At 39.4% G+C, this 20459-nt stretch overlaps 1 protein-coding gene across 7 annotated transcripts in view; it reads right to left on the bottom strand.

The window, feature by feature from the left end:
• The window catches only part of CDC42BPA (CDC42 binding protein kinase alpha), a 308490-nt gene that overhangs the window by 127622 nt on the left and 160409 nt on the right, over positions 1 to 20459 (bottom strand). For all 7 annotated transcript variants that reach the window (XM_040636100.1, XM_040636097.1, XM_040636098.1 and 4 more), the window contains exon 11: positions 9198 to 9320. In XM_040636100.1, the coding sequence (XP_040492034.1) occupies positions 9198 to 9320 (123 nt within the window). The remainder of the gene's footprint in view (positions 1 to 9197; positions 9321 to 20459) is intronic.

The raw sequence follows: 20459 nt of genomic DNA, 5'->3' as shown, positions 1-20459 counted from the left end.
GAGGATTTACCCTTTCTCTCAATGTCATTTTCAGTGGCTCTGTCCCAACCCTGGGAAAGGCTGAAACATCAGGAGTGAAGAGCAGTGACGTAAGCATGAGTTTAGGGAGAAAGAAGGAGTAAAGAAGGAAATCTCAATCAACGGGAGTCAGTGGTAACTCCATCAGGCATCACTGATTAATATGTAAGGGATGAGTGTGCTGGGAACTTCCTACACAACGTAGGAAGACACCTCAGGAAGCGGTCAGAGGTTTCCAAGAGCTAAGTTCCAGTTCATTGCTCACTCATCGGTAAATACTGACTTGGGGTTTTTTATGTGTCAAGCACTCTTCCATGCACTTAGACATTATCAATGAATAAAATGGTCCAAGTTCTTACTTCCAAGACGCTTATGGGCTAGTAGTGAGGTGAGGGAAGGAAAGCAACATTCCAATGAGAACTATGTCAGTGGTAAAACGTATTACAGAGGAGTGTAAGTGGGCCGGGTGAAGAATGTTTCCGGGAAACAAACAAGCAAAAACGAGTAAATAAATAAAGAAGGAAGGAAGGAAGGAAGGAAGGAAGGAAGGACGGACGGACTGGAGAGAGAAAAGAGATAAGACAACACAAACTATGTGAAAACTCCGAAGGTGATCAAGTAGGACTAAGAGTAGTTCACTAGGGCGGGAATCAGCCGGGAGGCACAGGAACAGGATGAGAAGCTGGAGAGGCAAATACATGTGCAATAATAAAGGGCCGTGGAAACAACTGAGAAGTTTTACTCTATCCTCGAGCCAACGGGGACCAACGGAAGACATCTAAGCATGTATGCTGAAGCTGTGGGGTTTACACGTGAAGAGCTTACTCGGGGGACCTCTGCTTCCAGAAAGATGGAAGAGACGTACTTCCCCTTTTCCCAGTATCTGCAACGAAGACTCCTGGACATGATAAGGAAAATGAAATTTGGAGGGAAAAGGATGACTGACAGGGACAAGGGAATGTGACACGGTGGTGTCAGCAATGCTGGACCAACATGGTGGGAAGTTCCCTGGGTTTTCTTTCTGGTTCATATTTCCCAGACACAGAGCTCAAGAAACTGGCAACCCAGAAATGCCACCAAGCCCCAACGAAAGCCTACCCTTTCTACCCAAAGGACCCAGAAAGGAGCAAACTAGCAAGACAGAACACTTTCAGGAAGTAACTATTCTACTCACATTAAACAACACGAACAACTTGCCCCACGACCACTTCTATCAGCAAAGAACACATAAGGAGTTAGAGTTCCAATCACATAAGGCTATGATGAGGTGCCCAAACACGCCGTGAGGAGAGGACTGGCAGAATATTCAACCCCAATGGTTGCTAACAAGCCCGTCCCACACGCAGTGTCAGTGGAGACCACGTGGCCAAATAGCACCCCCCCCCCAGTAGTGAGGTTCTCCACCGTCCCCACATTGGGATGGTGTCGGAAGAAGTTAGAATGTCCACCACTCCTTGAAGAGACAGCTGGCAGTGTCAGTCTTCCCAAGAGGAAGAAATCTGTCCCCAAAGAGGAACCAGTTAGTGACGCTGAAGAGGCGGGAAACAGGAGTGTCCCCAAGAAAAAGAGGAAATTCTCCTCCAAGGAGGAGCCACTCAGCAGTGGGCCTGAAGAAGCTGCTGGCAGCAAAAGCAGCAGCTCCAAGAAAAAGAAAAAGCTTCAGAAGCTATCCCAGGAAGATTAGAATGGACGTTTACCCGGTGGGGGGCATAAACCACGTGACCTTCCCCAACCCATTTCTTATGTCCCAATAAAAACAACTTCACAAGAAAAAAAAAAAAAAAAAAAAAAAAAAAAAAAGAATGTCCACCACTGCCCAGCGGTACTAAGGCCAGGCCCATCACAGTGTCAGTGGAAACCAAATGGGGGCCTAGAACACCTAACCCCTTCCAGGAAGAATAAGGAGCCCTTTTTTGGGTGTCAAGGGAGTCTCAGTGCAGAAACTGAACTTTTACCTCAACCTGGCAATCCACCACTGCTAGAACGGTGTCAGGAAAAGCCAGCTAAAATGGAAGGTTTAAATAAGATTCAGAGTCACTAACTGAAAATCACTCATCCTATCAGCAAACAGGAAAACCTCAACCTGAATGAGAAAAGAAAATCAATAGATGCTGACACTGAAATAGTAGAGATGCTAGAAATATCTGACACAGTGCACCTTGGTGGCGCAGTTGGTTCGGTATCTGACTCCTGATTTTGGTTTGGGTCATGATCTCAGGATCGTGAGATCGAGCCCTGTGTCTGGCTCTACACTGAGTGTAGAGCCTGCTTAAGATTTTCTCTCCCTTGTGTGCTCTCCCCGCTCGTGTGCTCTCTCGCTCTCTTTTTAAAATAAATAAAATCTTTAAAAAAATATATCTGACAAGACATTAAAACAGTTATGATAAAACACTTTGCTGAGCAATTATGAATACATCTGAAATAAATCAACAAACAGAAGACCCAAGCAAAGATACAGGAAGTCTCAGCAAAGAAACAGAAGTTTACAAAAAACAAAATGGAAATTTTAGAAATAAATAAAATAAAAATCTGGGTGGATGGATTCAATAGGGATCGGAGGAAAGAATCAATGAAATGGAAGATAAAACAGTGGATCCTGACCAGTATGAATAGTGGAGAAAAAAACAGAATGAAAACAAAACGAACAGAGACCCAAATATTTGTGGGCTAGTAACAAAAGATCTCACATCCATGTCATCACAGTCCCAGAAAAAGAAGTGAAAGTAGGCAGGTCTGTAAAAGTACTCAAAGAAGTATGGTCTAAAAACATCCCAAATTTAGCAAGACACATTAAACCTGCAGATTCCAGAAGATGAACAAATCCCAAACCGAATAAGTCCAAAGAAATCCATGCCAACACACACCATTAAACATCAGAAAACTATAAAAGGAAAAAACCTTGCAAGCAGCCAGAGAAAATCTACACTGTAGATGAAGTGAAAAAAATATTCAGAATGACAGTGAATGTCTCCTCAAAAACCAGGGAGTCCTAAGGAAGTGGTACACTATTTTTCAGATGCTAAAGGAACTATCAACCCAGGATCCTATGCTCTGCAAACATATTCTTTGGTAATAAAGAGAAAATTTAGACATTCTCGGATGAACAAAAGCTAAGAGAATTTGCTGGATAGCAGGGCTATCTTAAAACAAAACAAAACAACAACAACAAAAAAAACGGCTAAAGGAAATTACCTCAACAGAAAACAAATTAGAGAACAAGGAGCTCAGCAATATCAGGAAGAAAGAAAGAGCACAGTATATAAAGTATGGGTAAATCCACAAGGATTTTTTTCTCCTCTTCAGTTTTCTAAATTATATTTCACAGTTGCAGGAAATATTATAACCTTATCTTACGTGCTTCTAAAACATATGAAGAAAAATACTTAAAGCAATTATAAGATAAACCAGGAGAATAAACAATTGGTATCAACATAAAACAGACTGTTATAACTAAGGTATTTTATGTGAGCCTAATGGTAACCATAAAGCAAACAACAACAGGAGGTATACAACAGATAGAGAAGGGAATCAACACTACAGAAAATCAACAGTTTACAAATGAAGCCAATAAGAGAGGAAGAGAGAAACCAAGGAACTACAAAACATCAGAAAACAATTAATAGGATGACATTAGTAAATCCTTACCTATTAATAATTACTTAAAATATAAATGGATTAAATTCTCCAACAAAAAGACCCAGAGTGGCTGAATGGTTTAAAAAAAACAAGACCCATGGGGCGCCTGGGTGGCACAGTGGTTAAGCGTCTGCCTTCGGCTCAGGGCGTGATCCCGGCGTTCTGGGATCGAGCCCCACATCAGGCTCCTCTGCTGGGAGCCTGCTTCTTCCTCTCCCACTCCCCCTGCTTGTGTTCCCTCTCTCGCTGGCTGTCTCTATCTCTGTCAAATAAAATAAAATCTTAAAAAAATAAAAAATAAAAAAAACAAGACCCAACTATATGCTGTCTATAAAAGGCACGCTTCACCTTTAATGAGACACAAAGACTCAAAATGAAGGGACAGGACAAGATATTCCATGCAAGTGGAAACCAAAAGAGAACAAGGGTAGCTATACTTAGACAAAATAAATGTTAAGTCAAGAATAGTAACAAGAAACAGAAAAGTTACTGTGTAATAATGAAAAGGTCAATTCATCAAGAAGATATGACGATTATAATATATATGCACCCACTTACTGCAGCACCTAAATATACTGAGCAGATACAACAGACGTGAAAGGAGAAACGGACAATACGACAGTAGGAGGGGACTTCTATACCCTACTTCCAACCATGGATACATCATTCAGACAGAAAATCAGTAAGGAGATATTGGTTGTGAACTCTACTTTAGACCAAATGGATCTAACAGACATATATAGAACATTCCATCCAATAGCAACAGAATATACATTCTTCCCAAAAGCACATGGAACAGGATACATCAAAAGATAGATTACAAAACAAGTCTTAAGAAATTTAGCAAAAGCCGAAATCATAACCAAGGGTCTTTTCTAAGCACAAAATTATGACATTAGAAATCAATAAAGGAAGAAACTGGAGAACTCAGAAAAATGTGGAAATTGAACAATACACTCCTGAACAGCCAATGGATCACAAAAATAAATTAAAAGGGAAATAAAAACATATCTTGTAACAAACAAAAATGGAAACACTATATACCAAAACTTATAGAATATGGCAAAAGCAGCTCTAAAAAGGAAATATATGGTGATAAACACCTACATTAAAAAATGAAAGATCTTGAACACCTAACTTTATACATCAAACAGCTAGAAAAAGAACATATTAAACCTAAAGTTAGCAGAAGAAAGGAATTAACAAAGATCAGAGCAGCAATAAATGAATTAAACACCAGGAAAACAAAAGAAAAGATCAATGAAACTGAACTAAGAGATTGTTTTTTGAACCGCGAGTCAAAATTGGCAAAACTTTAGTTAGGCCAGAAAAAAGAGAAGACTCATATAAATAAAATCAGAAATGAAAGAGGAAACATTTAAATGGGCAGCACAGAAATACAAAGATCATAAGAGACTACTATGAACAATTACATGCCAGTAAACTGGATAACCTAGAAGAAACTGATAAATTTATAGAAACATACAACCAAATAAGACTGAATTGTGAATAAATTAAAAAATCTAAACAAACCAAAAATGAAAGAAAAACCCAGGACCTAATGGTTTTACTGGTGAATTAAAACATTAAACATTTTTAAAAGAATTAATACCAATCCTTCTCAAACTCTTCTTAAAAATGGAAGAGGAGGAAATACTTCCAAACTCATTTTATGAGGCCAGCATTACACTGATACCACAGCCACACAAGAGGCACCAAAAGCAAAAATCAACAAGTGAGACTACATCAAACTCACTTCTGAACAGTAAAGGAAACCATCAACAAAATAAAAAGGCAACCAATATTCACAAATCATGTATCTGACAAGGGGTTAACACTGAAAATACATTTTTTAAAAACTCAAAAAACTTAATGGCAAACAATCCAATTTAAAAAATGGACAAAGGATCTGAATAGACATTTCTCCCAAAGAAGACATAGAGATGGCCAACAGGTACATGAAAAGGTACAACATCATGAATTATCAGGGAAACGCAAATCAAAACCACAGTGAGGGATCACCTTGTACCTATCAGAATGGCTGTCGTTCAAAAAACAAGAAATAACAAATGCTGGCAAGGATGTGCATAAAAGGGAATAGCTGTGCACGGTTGGTGGAAATGTAAATTGGTGCAGCCACTCTGGAAAACGGTAAGAAGGTTCCTCAAAAAATTAAAAATAGAACTACCATAGGATCCAGCAATTCCACTTCTGAATATTCATCTAAAGAAAACAATAACAGTGAATTGAAAAGATATGTGCATTTCCACATTCGGTGCCGCATTATTCACAATAGTCAAGACATGGAAGCAACCTAAATGTCTACTGATGGACAAATGGATAAAGAAAATGTGGGGTCTATGTACAATGGAACATTACTGACACGCTGAAATGAAGAATACTTTGCCATTTGCAACAATATGGATGGACCTTGAGGGAATTATGCTAAATGAATTAAGTTAAAGAAAGACAAACACTGTATGATCTCACTTATATGTGGGATCTAAAGGAAAAACCAAACAAACAAACCCTGAGCTCAGAGATTGGTGGTTGCAAAAGGCAGGGGTGCAGGGCGAGTTCATGGGGTAAATAAAGGTGACCTACAGGTATAAACTTCCAGTCTTGGGGATGTAATGTACAGCACAAGAACTGTAGTTAATAATATCGTACTAGATATTTAAAAGTTGTTAAGAGAGTAGCTCTTAAGATTTCTCATCACAAGAAAAAAAGTCTGTAATTATGTGCACTGATGGAAGTTAAATGAACTTCCTTTGGTGATCATTTCACAATATACACAAATACCGAATCATTATGTGTACACCTAAAACTAATATAATGTTATATGTCAATTATATCTCAATAAGAAAACAAAAAAACAGGGGCGCCTGGGTGGCACAGCGGTTGGGCGTCTGCCTTCAGCTCAGGGCGTGATCCTGGCATTATGGGATCGAGCCCCACATCAGGCTCCTCTGCTATGAGCCTGCTTCTTCCTCTCCCACTCCCCCTGCTTGTGTTCCCTCTCTCGCTGGCTGTCTCTATCTCTGTCAAATAAATAAATAAAATCTTTAAAAAAAAAAAAAGAAAAAAACAAAGGAACAAAAACAAAGACTGATGGACGGACGGAAGGAAAGAAGGACGGGAAAGAAAACCAAAGGCCAAAATCCCTCATGTACATAGATGCAAAAAATCCTTAACAGAATACTAGGAATAAAATTCAGTAATATATAAAAATAATTACACACCATGACCAGTGATGTATATATTCCAAGGATGTAAATTTGGTTCAATATTTCAAAATCAACCAATCTAATCCACCATATTAACAGGCTAACTGAAGAAAAAAAATCACATATTTATATCAATAAATGATGAAAAAATATTTGACAAATTTCAACAACCATTTGTGATTTAAAAAAAAAACAACCTCAGAAATATAGGAGTAGATGGGAACTTCTTACTTGATAAAGAGCATCAATAAAAAAACCTATAGCTAATATTACAGTCAAGGGTGAAAGACAGAATGCTCTCCCCTCAGAAAGCCAGGATGTCTGTTCTCACCACTATTCTTCAATACAGTGCTGCAAATTCTAGCCGGGGCAATAAAAAGAAATAAAAAGCATACAGCATACAGATCAAACAGGCAAAAATACAACTGTTCCTATTTGCAGATGCGTGACGATCGCACAGAAAATCCAAAGGAATCAATTTATAAAAAGAAAAAAACCCTCTTCAAGCTAATAAGTAAGATGGGCTTATGAGGAAGTCATCCCAATCCATATTACCTCTTTGAAGATAATCACTGACCATCCCAGCTGGTCTTGTGTTCTACTGCTTTTTCAGTGTCAAATAACTGTAACAGATTCACTGCTATTGATGTTTTATTGTTGATAGCAAAGTGAAGGATTCTGCTTATCATATTCCTAATCTACCCTAATTTTAGAAAGATAAAGCTATAGAAACTTGATAAAGAGGTATCTCTTAAGAAGAGAGCCACTTAAAAAAATAGAACAGCATGAATTATCAAATTTAAGAGCTCCATGTGTATTTAATACAAGCAAAGTATTAACGTGGCATTTTAAACAGTCCTTTTTATAAAAGACCCTGTATCAGATTCTTTCTTCTCCTTCACTTACTTTGGTCTTAAAATAGTATTTCTGGAGGTCTGATGATCCTAGCTAAACTACTACCTTCTTCCTCTCTCTCCTTACACTTAGGTAAGGTGCCATGCCTCTAAACCCTGCAAAAGGCTCCCATTACATTGACAGAAAAAGTCAAAAACCTTATAACAGTAGGTGAGACTCTACCAAACAGGCCACAGGCCCTCCCCACCCCTTTACTTCTCCAGCCTCACCTCCTCCACTCTCCCCTGCTTGCTCCTCCTGCTCCAGCCATGCTGTCCTCTGGGTCCTAACTGCACTCATGAGGCACATTCTGACTTCAGGGCCTTTGCACTGGTTGGTCCTTCTGCCTGGAACATGTGTTTCCCATTTAACTGCATGGCTAAGCTCCTACCTTCTTCAAGTTTTTGTTCACATGTCACCTCCTCAATGAGGCTTACACCCAGACCACCCTAAAATTATAAAACTCCTCCTCCTGTACTTCTGACCCATTCTCCTCATTCTGCTCTGTGTTTAAGTACTTACCGCCTTCTAACATACTGTATCATTTACAAAGTTATATAGTTATTTTGTCTGTTGTGTGCCTTCCCCCCCAGCAAAACAAAGATTTTATTAATTTTGTTTGGTACTGCATCCCAAGAGCCTAAAACACCACCTGGTACAGAGTAGGTGCCCAATAAATATTTGTTGAATGAACAGAATAAATGCATGAATGGATATAATAGGCATATCAACAGCTGTCCAAGTTAATTTTAATTAAATCTCATCAACAGGCCGAAAGGAATTGTTATGGAGAAAATAAATTTTCACATGCCTCTGTGTTTGCATACATGTGGTACCCTTGTCCACACGGTCCTTCTTCCTCACTCCTAACACTCTTTCCCCTTTTCCTATATATGCTCAGCCAGAAAGATTCCAACGAAACATCGCAAACTAACAGGTTCTTCCAAAAACATCAATCTTTGTTAACTTAAACCGTGGTTAGGTGCCCCTCCTAAATGACCCATGCTTCTTTTTCTCACAGCCTCTCCACTGTATTGCAAATCTGTTTTTTCACCATACCAAAATGTGAGCTCCTTGGAAGCAGAAACTTTTTTTTTTTTTTTTTTTTTTGAGAGAGAGAGAGAGAGACAGTTGCACGTGCGGGGGTAGGGGGCGGAAGGACAGAGGGAGAAGGAGAATCTCAAGCAAACTCCCCACTGAGCATGGAGCCTGACAGGGCTCAAACTCATGACCGTGAGATCATGACCTAAGCTGAGATCGAGAGTCGGACGCTTCACTGACTGAGCCACGAGGCACCCCAAGCAGAAACCATTCTTACTTGCCCTTCCCTCACGGCCACGGAGCTCACATAACACATGACAGGCACTCAAACATTTTTTAAAAAATCTACTAAACTGAATTAATAGTGAATCAGAAATTTACCTCTTACTTGTTTCCTTAGTTTTTCAATTTCTTCTTTTAAGGTTTTTATTTCTAAATCTTTGCTTGCTGTCAGTGGACCGTCAACAGTTGAATACTGTAGAGCCTGAACAGTCTGTGTTGACTCTTAAAAAAAGAGAATAAAAGAAAAAAATGAGTAATAAGGCCACATTTTATATTTTTAAAACCATGAGCAATATATTTCTTTCTAGAGAAATCTTTATATAATTCTGATCAAAACATCTACCCATCGACAAAAAGCATGTAAACACATCACAATTAAATCTCAAAACTCCAATGCATGATTCTTTAAAAGTATAACAGATGTAGGAAAGGATCTGCCTACTAACTTGTGAGATTATCCATTTCAAACACGGCTGGTGCATTCTACCACTGAGCCAACGACCATTCAGCCCCCGTTCATCCTAGCAGGAAGTGTCATCATATGATAACCCCAAAAACTTCCTGGGTCAGATGATGCATTAAAAACAGAGTCTGGTGTGTTAAGGGTGGTTTAGAGATTTAATAGTCAACCATAAACAGTGCAGGGGTGGGGTGTTTAGGGGCACTGAGCGTCCCCATGCAGGTGAAAATCTGTATATAACTTCTGACCCCAAAACAACTACTGAAAGCTTCCTGTAGACCAGATACAGTTGATTGATAATACTTTGTATGCTCTATGTATTATACACTGTATTCTTACAACCAGATAAGCTGAAAAGAAGGAAATGTTACTGAGAAAATCATAAGGAAGAAAAAACACATCGGCTGTACTGTATTTATAAAAAAAAAAAAAAATCCACAGGACCCACCCAGTTCAAATCCGCACTGTTTCAAGGGTCAAGTGAATACAATACATAGAAATGCTGGTCCCCAAATTTTATGTATGAAAGTTGAAGCCCACCCACTTACAGATGACTTCGGCTCATTGATTTAGTTAAAATAGAGATTATTATTCTTGAGGTTCTAATCAGAAGATGCAAGGTATTTAAGAAACATTAACTCTACTGAGGTTTATTCCCAGATATTATCAGAAGATATGGAAACAAAGAAAACTTTAAAGCATTTTATCAGAAATGAAACCACCCTGGTCCTAGAATAGTTATTGTGCTATCTTATGGAGGGTTTGCAATAGTAAGTATCTCAGCATAATTTCTGGTTAGTACAAATCATTGCTGATTGCTTTATACTACTTATATTATTTATATATTGCCTTATGTAACATATTATTGTTTATATGCCATATTACTTATATGTATAACATATGTTTTATATATGTGCGTATGTACATATATGTGTGTATATTTTATGCGTGTGTATGTATATAATATGTATAATATATATACACACTCACATAGGTGTATATACATATGTATATACTCACACACACACATATACATATCACACGTAACTCCAGCAGACAAGTAAAGGGCATTTTAGTAGACTGGGATTTATAGGATGGACAGAGGGAGCAAAGATACACACACACACACACACACACACACACGAGCTCCAAAATACTGTGGCCTTCAGAAGAGGGAGACTTTCTAATTAATTATCGCCATCTGTACGGAGAATAGGATCATGATCTTCATATGCATAAACACTGGTTAATTTGAATTAAAGGTGTAAGATGTGCCTATCGTGCATCCAATCATGATCTTCTACATTGAGTAAGTACTTCGTATACTTTTCCAGTTCAAAACATCGTAAATATCAATGCATTTGTACTTAATATTTTTAAAAGAACATCCTTTATTTGTTTTTAAAAGATATCTAAGGGGGCGCCTGGGTGGCTCAGTAAGTTAAGTGACCAACTCCTGATTGTGGCTCAGGTCGTGACCTCAGGGTGGTGAGATCAAGCCTGGCCCGTGCAGGGCTCCATGCTCAGTGCTGAGTCTACTTAAGATTCTCTCTCCCTCTCCGTCTGCCCCTTCCCCCACCACAGGCACACAAGTGCATGCATGCTCTCTTTCTCAAAAAAATATATATATGTATTAGAAAGATACCTAAGTGAAGAGCAGAAAAAGGGAGATATAAAAATAGCCAGTGGATACTACTAACAGTTCCTTTTCCTCCTAGACTCCACATCCTGCAGGGTGTGGAGGCGGGTAGGTGTCCTAGCTCTGCTTTGCTCCCTCTGTCCACCCTGTAAATCCCAGTCTGCTAAAATGCCCATTACTTGTCTGCTGAATATCCATTGTCTTGCTTATTCTGTCTTTGGCTAACAATTTCACACATTGTTCACTGCCCTTCTTTCATTACAACCCTTTTTATTATTCTTAGTGACTTTAACACCAAAAACAGACAATCCACGCAACACTCTGGCTTCTCGGGCATACAAATCCCCCATGCAGACACGGGTGGGGCTTTTTACCCTCTTGCTTGTGAACCGAATTCAGGTATCAGACTACAATGTGCACTGACAAGACAGGCCAACCGAAACTGAAGGTGGTTTAATCAGAGGTGGGGGACCCACTCTATGCTGCCAGTACAGGTTAAGAATTAGGGGTGTGACCTGGCGAGAACTAACAGTTCCTTGAGAAGATGTCCACTAGGGGGCTTCCTGGAAAGGTGTAAGTCTCCCACAGAGTGAGAGATGGATGAAAGGAAGCGAGCCTTCTTTTGGTCGCCACATGTGTCCAGACATGATCTGGAATTTTGGGAGTATAGTAGAATCATGAGAGGAAAGGCATGAAAATCAGAGAGAAGCTAACCCCACTATCAGCACTGAAATGGTCTACTTCTGACTTCCTACATGAGATAATAAATCTGTATTATTTAAGAATTCTATCATTTGCAGCCCAAAACAACCTAGCTGGTCTCCAGCAAAATCATGAAATCTACCAGTCACACCCTAGACCTGTGGTCTCACCTCGTCTGAGCTTAGAAATGAATAGGTGTGCATACAGCAGGGAGCGGGAGGTGCTGACACAGGTATAGCTAGGAGATGGCTAAAGGTATTTAGTGTCTGGGGACCAAGAAAGCTCAGTATCTTACAGAATGTGAAAGTCTCCCACATCAGAGAATCGCCCTGCCCCAAACGCCAGTAGTTCGCCTACTGAGAAATGCTACTGTACACTTTTCCGTTCTTTAGTAACTGTATGACCTCTCAAATCTTGATTTCAAGTACACCATTCTCTCTCATCTTTACAGTGTGCTCAATCCAGGCACCACTTCAATGATGCTCATTCCCACCAAGACATCAAATCCACTGTCCTAATGCTATTCAGTTTTCCCCTTTTCTTCCTTATTTACCCAGGTTGGGTTCCATGGTCCATCACTACAATGGACAGCTCTGCACACACCTTCCATCTCTCTGCCCTCCTCTCCTCCAATACGCCCACCCTAGAAAACCCCTGTCTTGGCTGACTCTGATTCTCCTACTTGTGCTCCCACCCTGGAAGCTGACAACGTAGCTGAAGAAAACAGTTTCTTCAAATTCATGTCTACTGACATCGAACAGTTGGTGATGACTGGCAGTCCTTAGCTGTGTCTCTAGACCATTTCCTCTTCTCTAAGCTGACCATTTCACATATTCTTTTTCTTGTCAAACATCTATTACACTCTTCACCTTCCTCATTCTCAGCTGATGACCCTGCTTTGTATCTGATTTTGCACTGGTCTCCTCAAAGTAAGCGCTGCACGGCAAGTATTTTTCTCATGTTCTGCTCACTGTTACATCCCCAGTCATGTGCACAACAGGTCCTGGGTCATCAGTGTTCAAGAAATAGCTGATAAATGGATGAAACAGCCTGATGTAAACCTATGCCACTGCATGAAACAGGCGTTAATACAAAAAGGCAATGATCCCACATTTTCATTGCGCTTGCCTGGTGCAAATGATACCAATCACACATAACGATAGTTTCTAAGAACATGTTAGATAATTAAAAACATCAAAAAAGCCTGGTATACAGGAATTTCTCATTCAGAATAGGAAGGAGTAGGAAGCACCAGGTCTCTCACTCCTGCTGCAAAAAGTAAAAATATGTAACTTGCAAAAATCTTATTTTTGCAGAAATCACGTATCTGAGAAAGCAAATAGGACTAAGTACAATAAAACAGAGGCACGAGCCATTCTGAGGCGAGAAGACTGGCAACTGCCTCTGACTTCTGAATTTTACCCGGCTCTGTGAGCCGGCTTAGGCTCCAGGTTGCCCTAAATTGAAGGATATCACTCTGGAGTGAAAACACATGACAACTTCCGGAGAATGGGTGGGGCTGCGGAAACAATTTGGAAACCTCGAGATACCTAAATATGTGGTGCTACTTTCGTCGTAGTGCATTTGTTGTACCTGGAGACTACAGGGGAAGTTAGCAGCTTCTAAAACTCAGACTGAAAGTATTAGAGTATTTCAGAAAAAAAGTCTTGCCCAAGGAAAAGAGTCTGTCTCAAATACATGGCCAATCTCCCACTCAACACATTTGCCAGATATAGAAACGGCACAAGGAAGGAAGCTTAAGCGCCGAATAAATCTCGGACAGTTGACGGAGTGAGGAAGAGAGAGCCCCAGTCAGGCTCTGTGTAGATCTTGCTTTGTGATATTTGAAACCGGAGGTAAGTTGAGTCCAATGAAAACTGCAAACCAGCCTTGTCCTAGCTCCTTTCCCAGTTAGAGCACCAGGAGAAGCCAAAATCTTGTGCTACAGCGCCATCTTTTGGAAAACAAAAGAAAGGCTTCTGATTGACAACCTACTGAACCCTTAGAATCCAAGGAAACAAAAGCTTACCTAAGCAGGAAAGGTGTTTGCTACTTCAGATGTGACAGCAGAGGTACATTCCATGACACACTATGAAAAAAATCACAATAGTAGGGTTTCACAAAAAGAAAAGGCCTATTCTGCAGCAACCAAACTCAAAGACACAAAACACTGTGTTCTCACTGATGAAAGATACAAAATAGTGGTTATGAAGCAATTCAATGAGCTACAAGAAAACTCAGAAAGGCAATTCAATGAACTCAGGAATAAAATTAATGAAAGAGGTTGAAATTATGAGAGAGAAGCAAAAATTCTGGAGCTGAAGGACTCAATATATGAGTCCTCTTCAGTGCATTGGAAAGCACTGGAAACAGCAGATCGGATGGAAGACAGAATACTCGATTTGGAGGGTGGGAATCTAGAAATGATTTGGGTGGGAGAGGAGAGAGAATGGAGATTTTTAAAAAGTGAAAAAATGCTACAAGAGTTATCATACTCCATTAGACAAGCAAACATAAGGAAAATGGGGATACCATGGGGGGGGGTAATTTATTTAAAGAAATAATAGTTGAGAACTTCCCAAAACTGGGGAGGGAACTGGACATACAAGTCCACACAGCTGAATAGAACACCTTCTATCTCAATGTAAAAAGACCTCCACTAACACACCTTATAATGAAACTGTCAAGAGTCCACGGTAAAGAATTTTAAAGGCACCCAGGGGGTAAAGGATGTCACCCACACCCACCAGGGTATCAGCAGATTTCCCGGGAGAAACTACAGCCCAGGAGAGTGGGGTGATATACCCAAAGTACTGACAGATAAAAACCATCAGCCAAGAATATTCTATCCAGCAAAGCTATACTTCTGATATGAAGAAGAGATAAAGGCTTTCCAAGACAGACAGTAGCTGAAGGAGTGCGCCACCACCAGACGTGCCTTACTGAAAGGAGCTCTTAAAACTGAAATGAAAAAATGAAAGCACACAAAATTCTGATTAAGATTTTAAACAAGACATTCGAATTAGAGAACTGTAACTTTATTTCAGAATAACGTTGCATACTTAACTGCAGCATAAATGTTAAAGGAAAGTGATATTAAAAATAACTGTACTACAATTTGGTAACAAATTCATAGCAAAAAAGAGATAATTTGTGACACCAGAAATATAAAGGGAAGTCGTAAAAGGATGGAAACTTTATAGGTGAATGAAGGTAAGCTGCCATCAGCAGAGAAAGGACAAGTTTATCTAGGAGACTTTTATACTAACCTCATGCTCACCACATGGCAAAAATCAAGGGCAGAGACACAAAACATAAAAAAGGGAGAAGGAGCAAATCACCACGGAAAACCACCAACTGGCAAAGGTAGAGAGAAACAAAAGTTAAAAGAAACAATGGAGACAAAATAACCAGAAGGCAAAAGATAAATTGGCAGTAGTAAGCGCTTAAATATCAATAATCACCCCAAACGTAAACGGACTGACCTCACCAATAAAAAGGCAGAGTGCCTGGATGGACTAAAAACAAAAACAAAAACAAGGGGTGCCTGGGTGGTTCAGATGGTGAAGCATCTGACTCTTGATTTGGGCTCAGGTCATGATCTCAGGGTCATGAGATGGAGCCCTGTGCTGGGCGTGGAGCCCCCTCAAGATTCTCTCCCTCTACCCTTCCCCTCCCCTTGCTTGTGCACGTGCACACACTCTCTAAAAATCAAAAACAAAAAAACAAGACCCAAGTATATGCTGCCTAAAGGAGACTCATCACTCGGAAGATACACACAGTCTCAAAGTGAAGGAATGGAAGGTAAGATTCCAAGCATCCAAGCTAACGAAAACCAAAACAAAGTGGGAATAGCCATAATTACATCAGACAAAATAGACTTCAAACCAGAAACGGAAACGAGTCAAAGATCACTATATAATGATAAAGGGGTCAATGCATTAAGAAGATATAATAATTGTAAATACATGCTGCTAACACCAAGCACTTGAATATATTCAGCAAAAACTAACAGATCTTAAAGAAGAAACAAGACAGTATGATAACGGTAGGTGGTTTCACTTCTCCACTATTAGCAATGGATGAACCGTCCAGACAGAAAATCAGCAAGGAAATGTTGCAATCGATCCCTACTTCAGAACAAATGGACTTGGAACAGACATTACAGAACATTCCATCCACCACCAAGTGCACACAGGACATTCTCCAGGACAGATCATATGAGACGACATAAAACAAATGTTAGAAAATTTAAGAAGAAATTATACCATCTTTTCTGACCAGGATGGTATGAAATTAGAAATTAACAAGAGGAAAGTGAGAAGATCTATAAATATGTGGAAATTAAATAATTTTGAACAACCACGGGGTCAAAGAAGAAATCAAAAAAGAAATCGAACTTCTTAAAACAAATGAAAATGAAAATACAACATATCAAATTTGTGGAATGGATGGATTAAAGCAGCTCTGAGAGAAAGTTTATAGCAACAAATGTACATTCTGAGAAATTAGAAAGATTTCAAATGACCTAATTTATACTTCAAGGAACTTTAAGAAAAATAACAAATTAACCCCAAAGTTAGATGAGAGGAAAAAATAAGGTTCAGAGCAGAAACAAATGAAACAGAGACCAGAAAAACAACAGAGAAGATCAAAGAAACCAAGAGCTGGTTCTTTGAAAAGATAAACCACATTGACAAACCTTTACACTAAGAAAAAAAGAAGAGACTCAAATAAAATTTAAAATGAAAGACATTACAACTGACACTACAGAAATATATCAGATCATACTGGACCACTATGAACAATTATAGGCCAGGAACTTACATAACCTAGAAGAGATGGATACATTTCTAGAAACACACAACCCACCAAGACTGAATCAAAAAGAGACAGAAAGTCTGAACAGACCAATAACGAGCAACGGGATTGAATCAGTAATCAAAAACCTCCCAACACAGAAATCCTTAGGAACTGACAGCTTCACCGGTGAATTCTACCAAACATTTTTTAAAAATTTGTTTAAAGATTTTATTTATTTATTCGACAGAGACAGAGACAGCCAGCGAGAGAGGGAACACAAGCAGGGGGAGTGGGAGAGGAAGAAGCAGGCTCATAGCGGAAGAGCCTGATGTGGGGCTCGATCCCATAACGCCGGGATCACGCCCTGAGCCGAAGGCAGACGCTTAACTGCTGTGCCACCCAGGCGCCCCTCTACCAAACATTTTAAGAAAAATTAACAACAATCCTCCTCAACCTCTTCAAAATAATGAGGAGGAAGGAACACTTCCAGACTCATTCCATAAGGCCAGCATTACCTTGATACTAAAAGCAGAGAAGACAACCACAAGAAAACTATAGACCAACGTCCCTGATGAATACAGATGCAAACATTCTCATTAAAATACTGGCAAGCTGAATTCAAGAACACCTACATAGGATTATATACCATGACAAAGTGGGATTTATCCCTGGGATGCAAGGATGGTCCAACATACGCAAATCAATAAATGTAAAACATCACCCCAATAAAATGAACGACTAAAAAAAATCACACGATCATCTCAACAGACACAACAAAAGCATCTGAAAAAAATGCAACATCCTTTCATGATAAAAACCCTTCACCGATTGGATATAAAAGGAACATACCTCAACAAAATAAAGGCGATTTGCAACAAACCAACAGCTAACCTCACACTCAATGGAGAAAAACTGAAATCTTTTCATCTAAGATCAGAGAAAAGACAAGGGTGCCCACTCTTTCCACTCCTACTCAATATAGTACTGGAAGTCTTAGCTGAGCAGTCAGGCGAGACAAAGAAATAAAAGGCAGCCAAATCAGCAAGACAGTAAAATTGGTGCTACTTGTTGATATGATTTTATATAATCCCAAAGAGCAAACCAAGATAAAACTGCTGGAACTGATTAACAAATTCAGTAAAGTTGTAGGATTCAAAATCAACACATATAAATCTGTTGTATTCCTTTACAGTCATGATGAAACATCTGAAAAAGAAAAGTATCCCATTCACAACAGCATCAAAAACAATAAAACACTCAAGAAAAAATTTAACCAAGTAAGGGAAAGATCTATACAACGGAAATTATAAGAGTTTGCTGAAAAAACTGAAGATGACACAAATGGAAAACTATTGCATATTCATGGATCAGAAGAATTAATATCGTTAAAGTGCTTATACTACCCAAAGCCACATACAGATTTAACCTAATATCCATCAAAACACCCAAGGGATTCTTCACAGAAATAGAAGAAACAATCCTAAAACTTGTTGTGGAATCACAAAAGATCCTGAAAAGACAGAGCAGTCCTGATAAAAAGAACAGAGCTAGCGGCATCACGCTTCCTAATTTCAAACTATACTACAAAGCTACAGTAATGAAAACAATATTACTGGCACAAAAACAGACATGCAGACCAACAGAACAACACAGAGAGCCCAGGATCAAATCCTGGCATATATGGTCAACTAGTATTCAACAAGGGAGCCAAGAACACCCAATGGAGAAAGGACAGTCTCTCCAACAAATGGTGCTGGCAAAACTGGATAAACACATGCAGGACAATGAAAGTGGGCCCCTCTCATGCCACTCACAAAAATTAACTCAAAATAGATCAAAGACTTAAACATAAGACCTGATAGCAAGTTTCAAGAAGAACACATAGGTTAGAAGCTCCCAGACACGGGTCTTGGCAATGATATTTTGGATATGATGCCAAAAGCACAAACAACAAAAGCTAAAATCAACAAAGGGGACTACATCAAACTTAAAAGCTTCTTTCTGTAAGGCAAAAGAAACCACTAGCAAAATGAAAAGACAACCTACAGAATGGGAGAAAACTTCTGCAAGCAATATATTGGATAAGGGGCTAATATTCAAAATATGTAAGAACTCATACAACTTAATGACAAAAAACAATCCAATTTTAAAAAGGACGGAAGAACTAAATAGAGGCTTTTCAAAAAAGTACTTCAAAATGGCCAACAGGCACATGAAAAGATGCTTAACATCACTCATCATCAGGGAAATGCAAATCAACACTGCAATGTCACGATGCTCAAACTGTCAGAATGGCTATCAAGAAGAAGACAAGAGACAACAGGAATGGAGTGAAAAGGGAACCCTTGCACACAGTCGGTGGGAATGTAAACGTGTCCAACCATGATTGAAAACGTTATGAAGTTTCCTCAAAAAATTAAAAATCGATCTGGCAGACCATCTAGCAATTCCACGTCTGGCTACATACTCAAAGGAAATGAAACGGGATTTCGAAGAGATACGTGAGCCCCCATGTTTACTGAAGCATTATTCACTGGAACCAAGATATGGAAACAACCTAAAGGCTCATCAATGGATGAATGGGTAAAAAAGACGGGGTACAGGCTGAATAATTCAGCCACGAGAAAGGAGAGTTCCCTGCCATTTGTGACAACACGGATGGGTGGACCTTGAGCACACGACAGTCAGACGGAGAAAGACAAGCACTATATGGTATCACTTATATGTGAGATCTAAAAAAGACAAACTCATGAAAAACAGAGAGTAACACTGTAATTATCAGGGGATGGGGCAGGAGTCGAGGCCAGAGACTGATGCTGTTTAAGGTACCAACTCGCAACAAGTAGAACTAAGTCACAGAGATCTAATGCACAGTGTCATAAATACAGATAACGATGCCGTGAATTATTATACATATATGCCAGAAGTACTAAACATCACTACAACAGTCTTATTACAGTATACAAACGTATCAAATTAACAAGGTGTACATCTTAAATTTATACAATGATATACGGTAAATATAAAAACTCAAACAACTTGCATCACAAAGAAGTAGTAATCCACATGCAGAGATCTTAGCAACTTATTGAGAAATAGAAAAGTCTGTTTTATTGATGTCTGTAGTTTTTTTCTCTACTGAGTCTCTAAAAGTATAACAGCAACATTTTATTGTTGTAAAACTTCGCTTCCTTCTCTCTTAACAGTTACAAGCTATTTGATTATTTATACATACATTCCTTCATTCACAAAAGGAGTAAATAAAATAAATTGTATGTTATGTCCTCTATTCTGGAGAAAATAAATCTGGAAAGAGGGATAGTAAGTGCTGGAGATACAGCAAGGTTAGGTTTTAAACACAGCGGTCAGGAAAGGTATCATTTCAAGGTAACACTCAAGTAGAAACCTGAAGGAGGTAAGGGAATGAGTCATGTGAACACCAAAGGAAGAAAATTTAAGGCAGGGCAGATGCAGATGCAAAGGCCCTGAAGTGGGGACATGCCTGGTTTGTGGAAAGAACACCAGGGAGCCCAGGGTGGCCAGAGACAGAAGGAACAGTGGGGGTGGAGGGGCCGAGGTAAGGCGGGGAAAGCAGCTAGAAAGCGGTTACAAGAAGGCGGGTGATGGTGGTGGTGACGTGAATGGGGTGATGGCCGCACAGTGAGTGGGGATGGGACTCTGGATCTTCTGTGATGGCAGAGCTGCCCGGGTTTGCTGATGGGCGAGATGGGAGGTGTGACAGAAGGGAAAGACTTAA

Source organism: Ursus maritimus, unplaced genomic scaffold (assembly GCF_017311325.1).
Source record: "Ursus maritimus isolate PB19 unplaced genomic scaffold, ASM1731132v1 scaffold_2, whole genome shotgun sequence".
In the NCBI taxonomy this organism is placed as follows: domain Eukaryota; kingdom Metazoa; phylum Chordata; class Mammalia; order Carnivora; family Ursidae; genus Ursus; species Ursus maritimus.
Note: the sequence above shows the minus strand (reverse complement) of the source record. Positions and strands in the feature narration are given on the sequence as shown.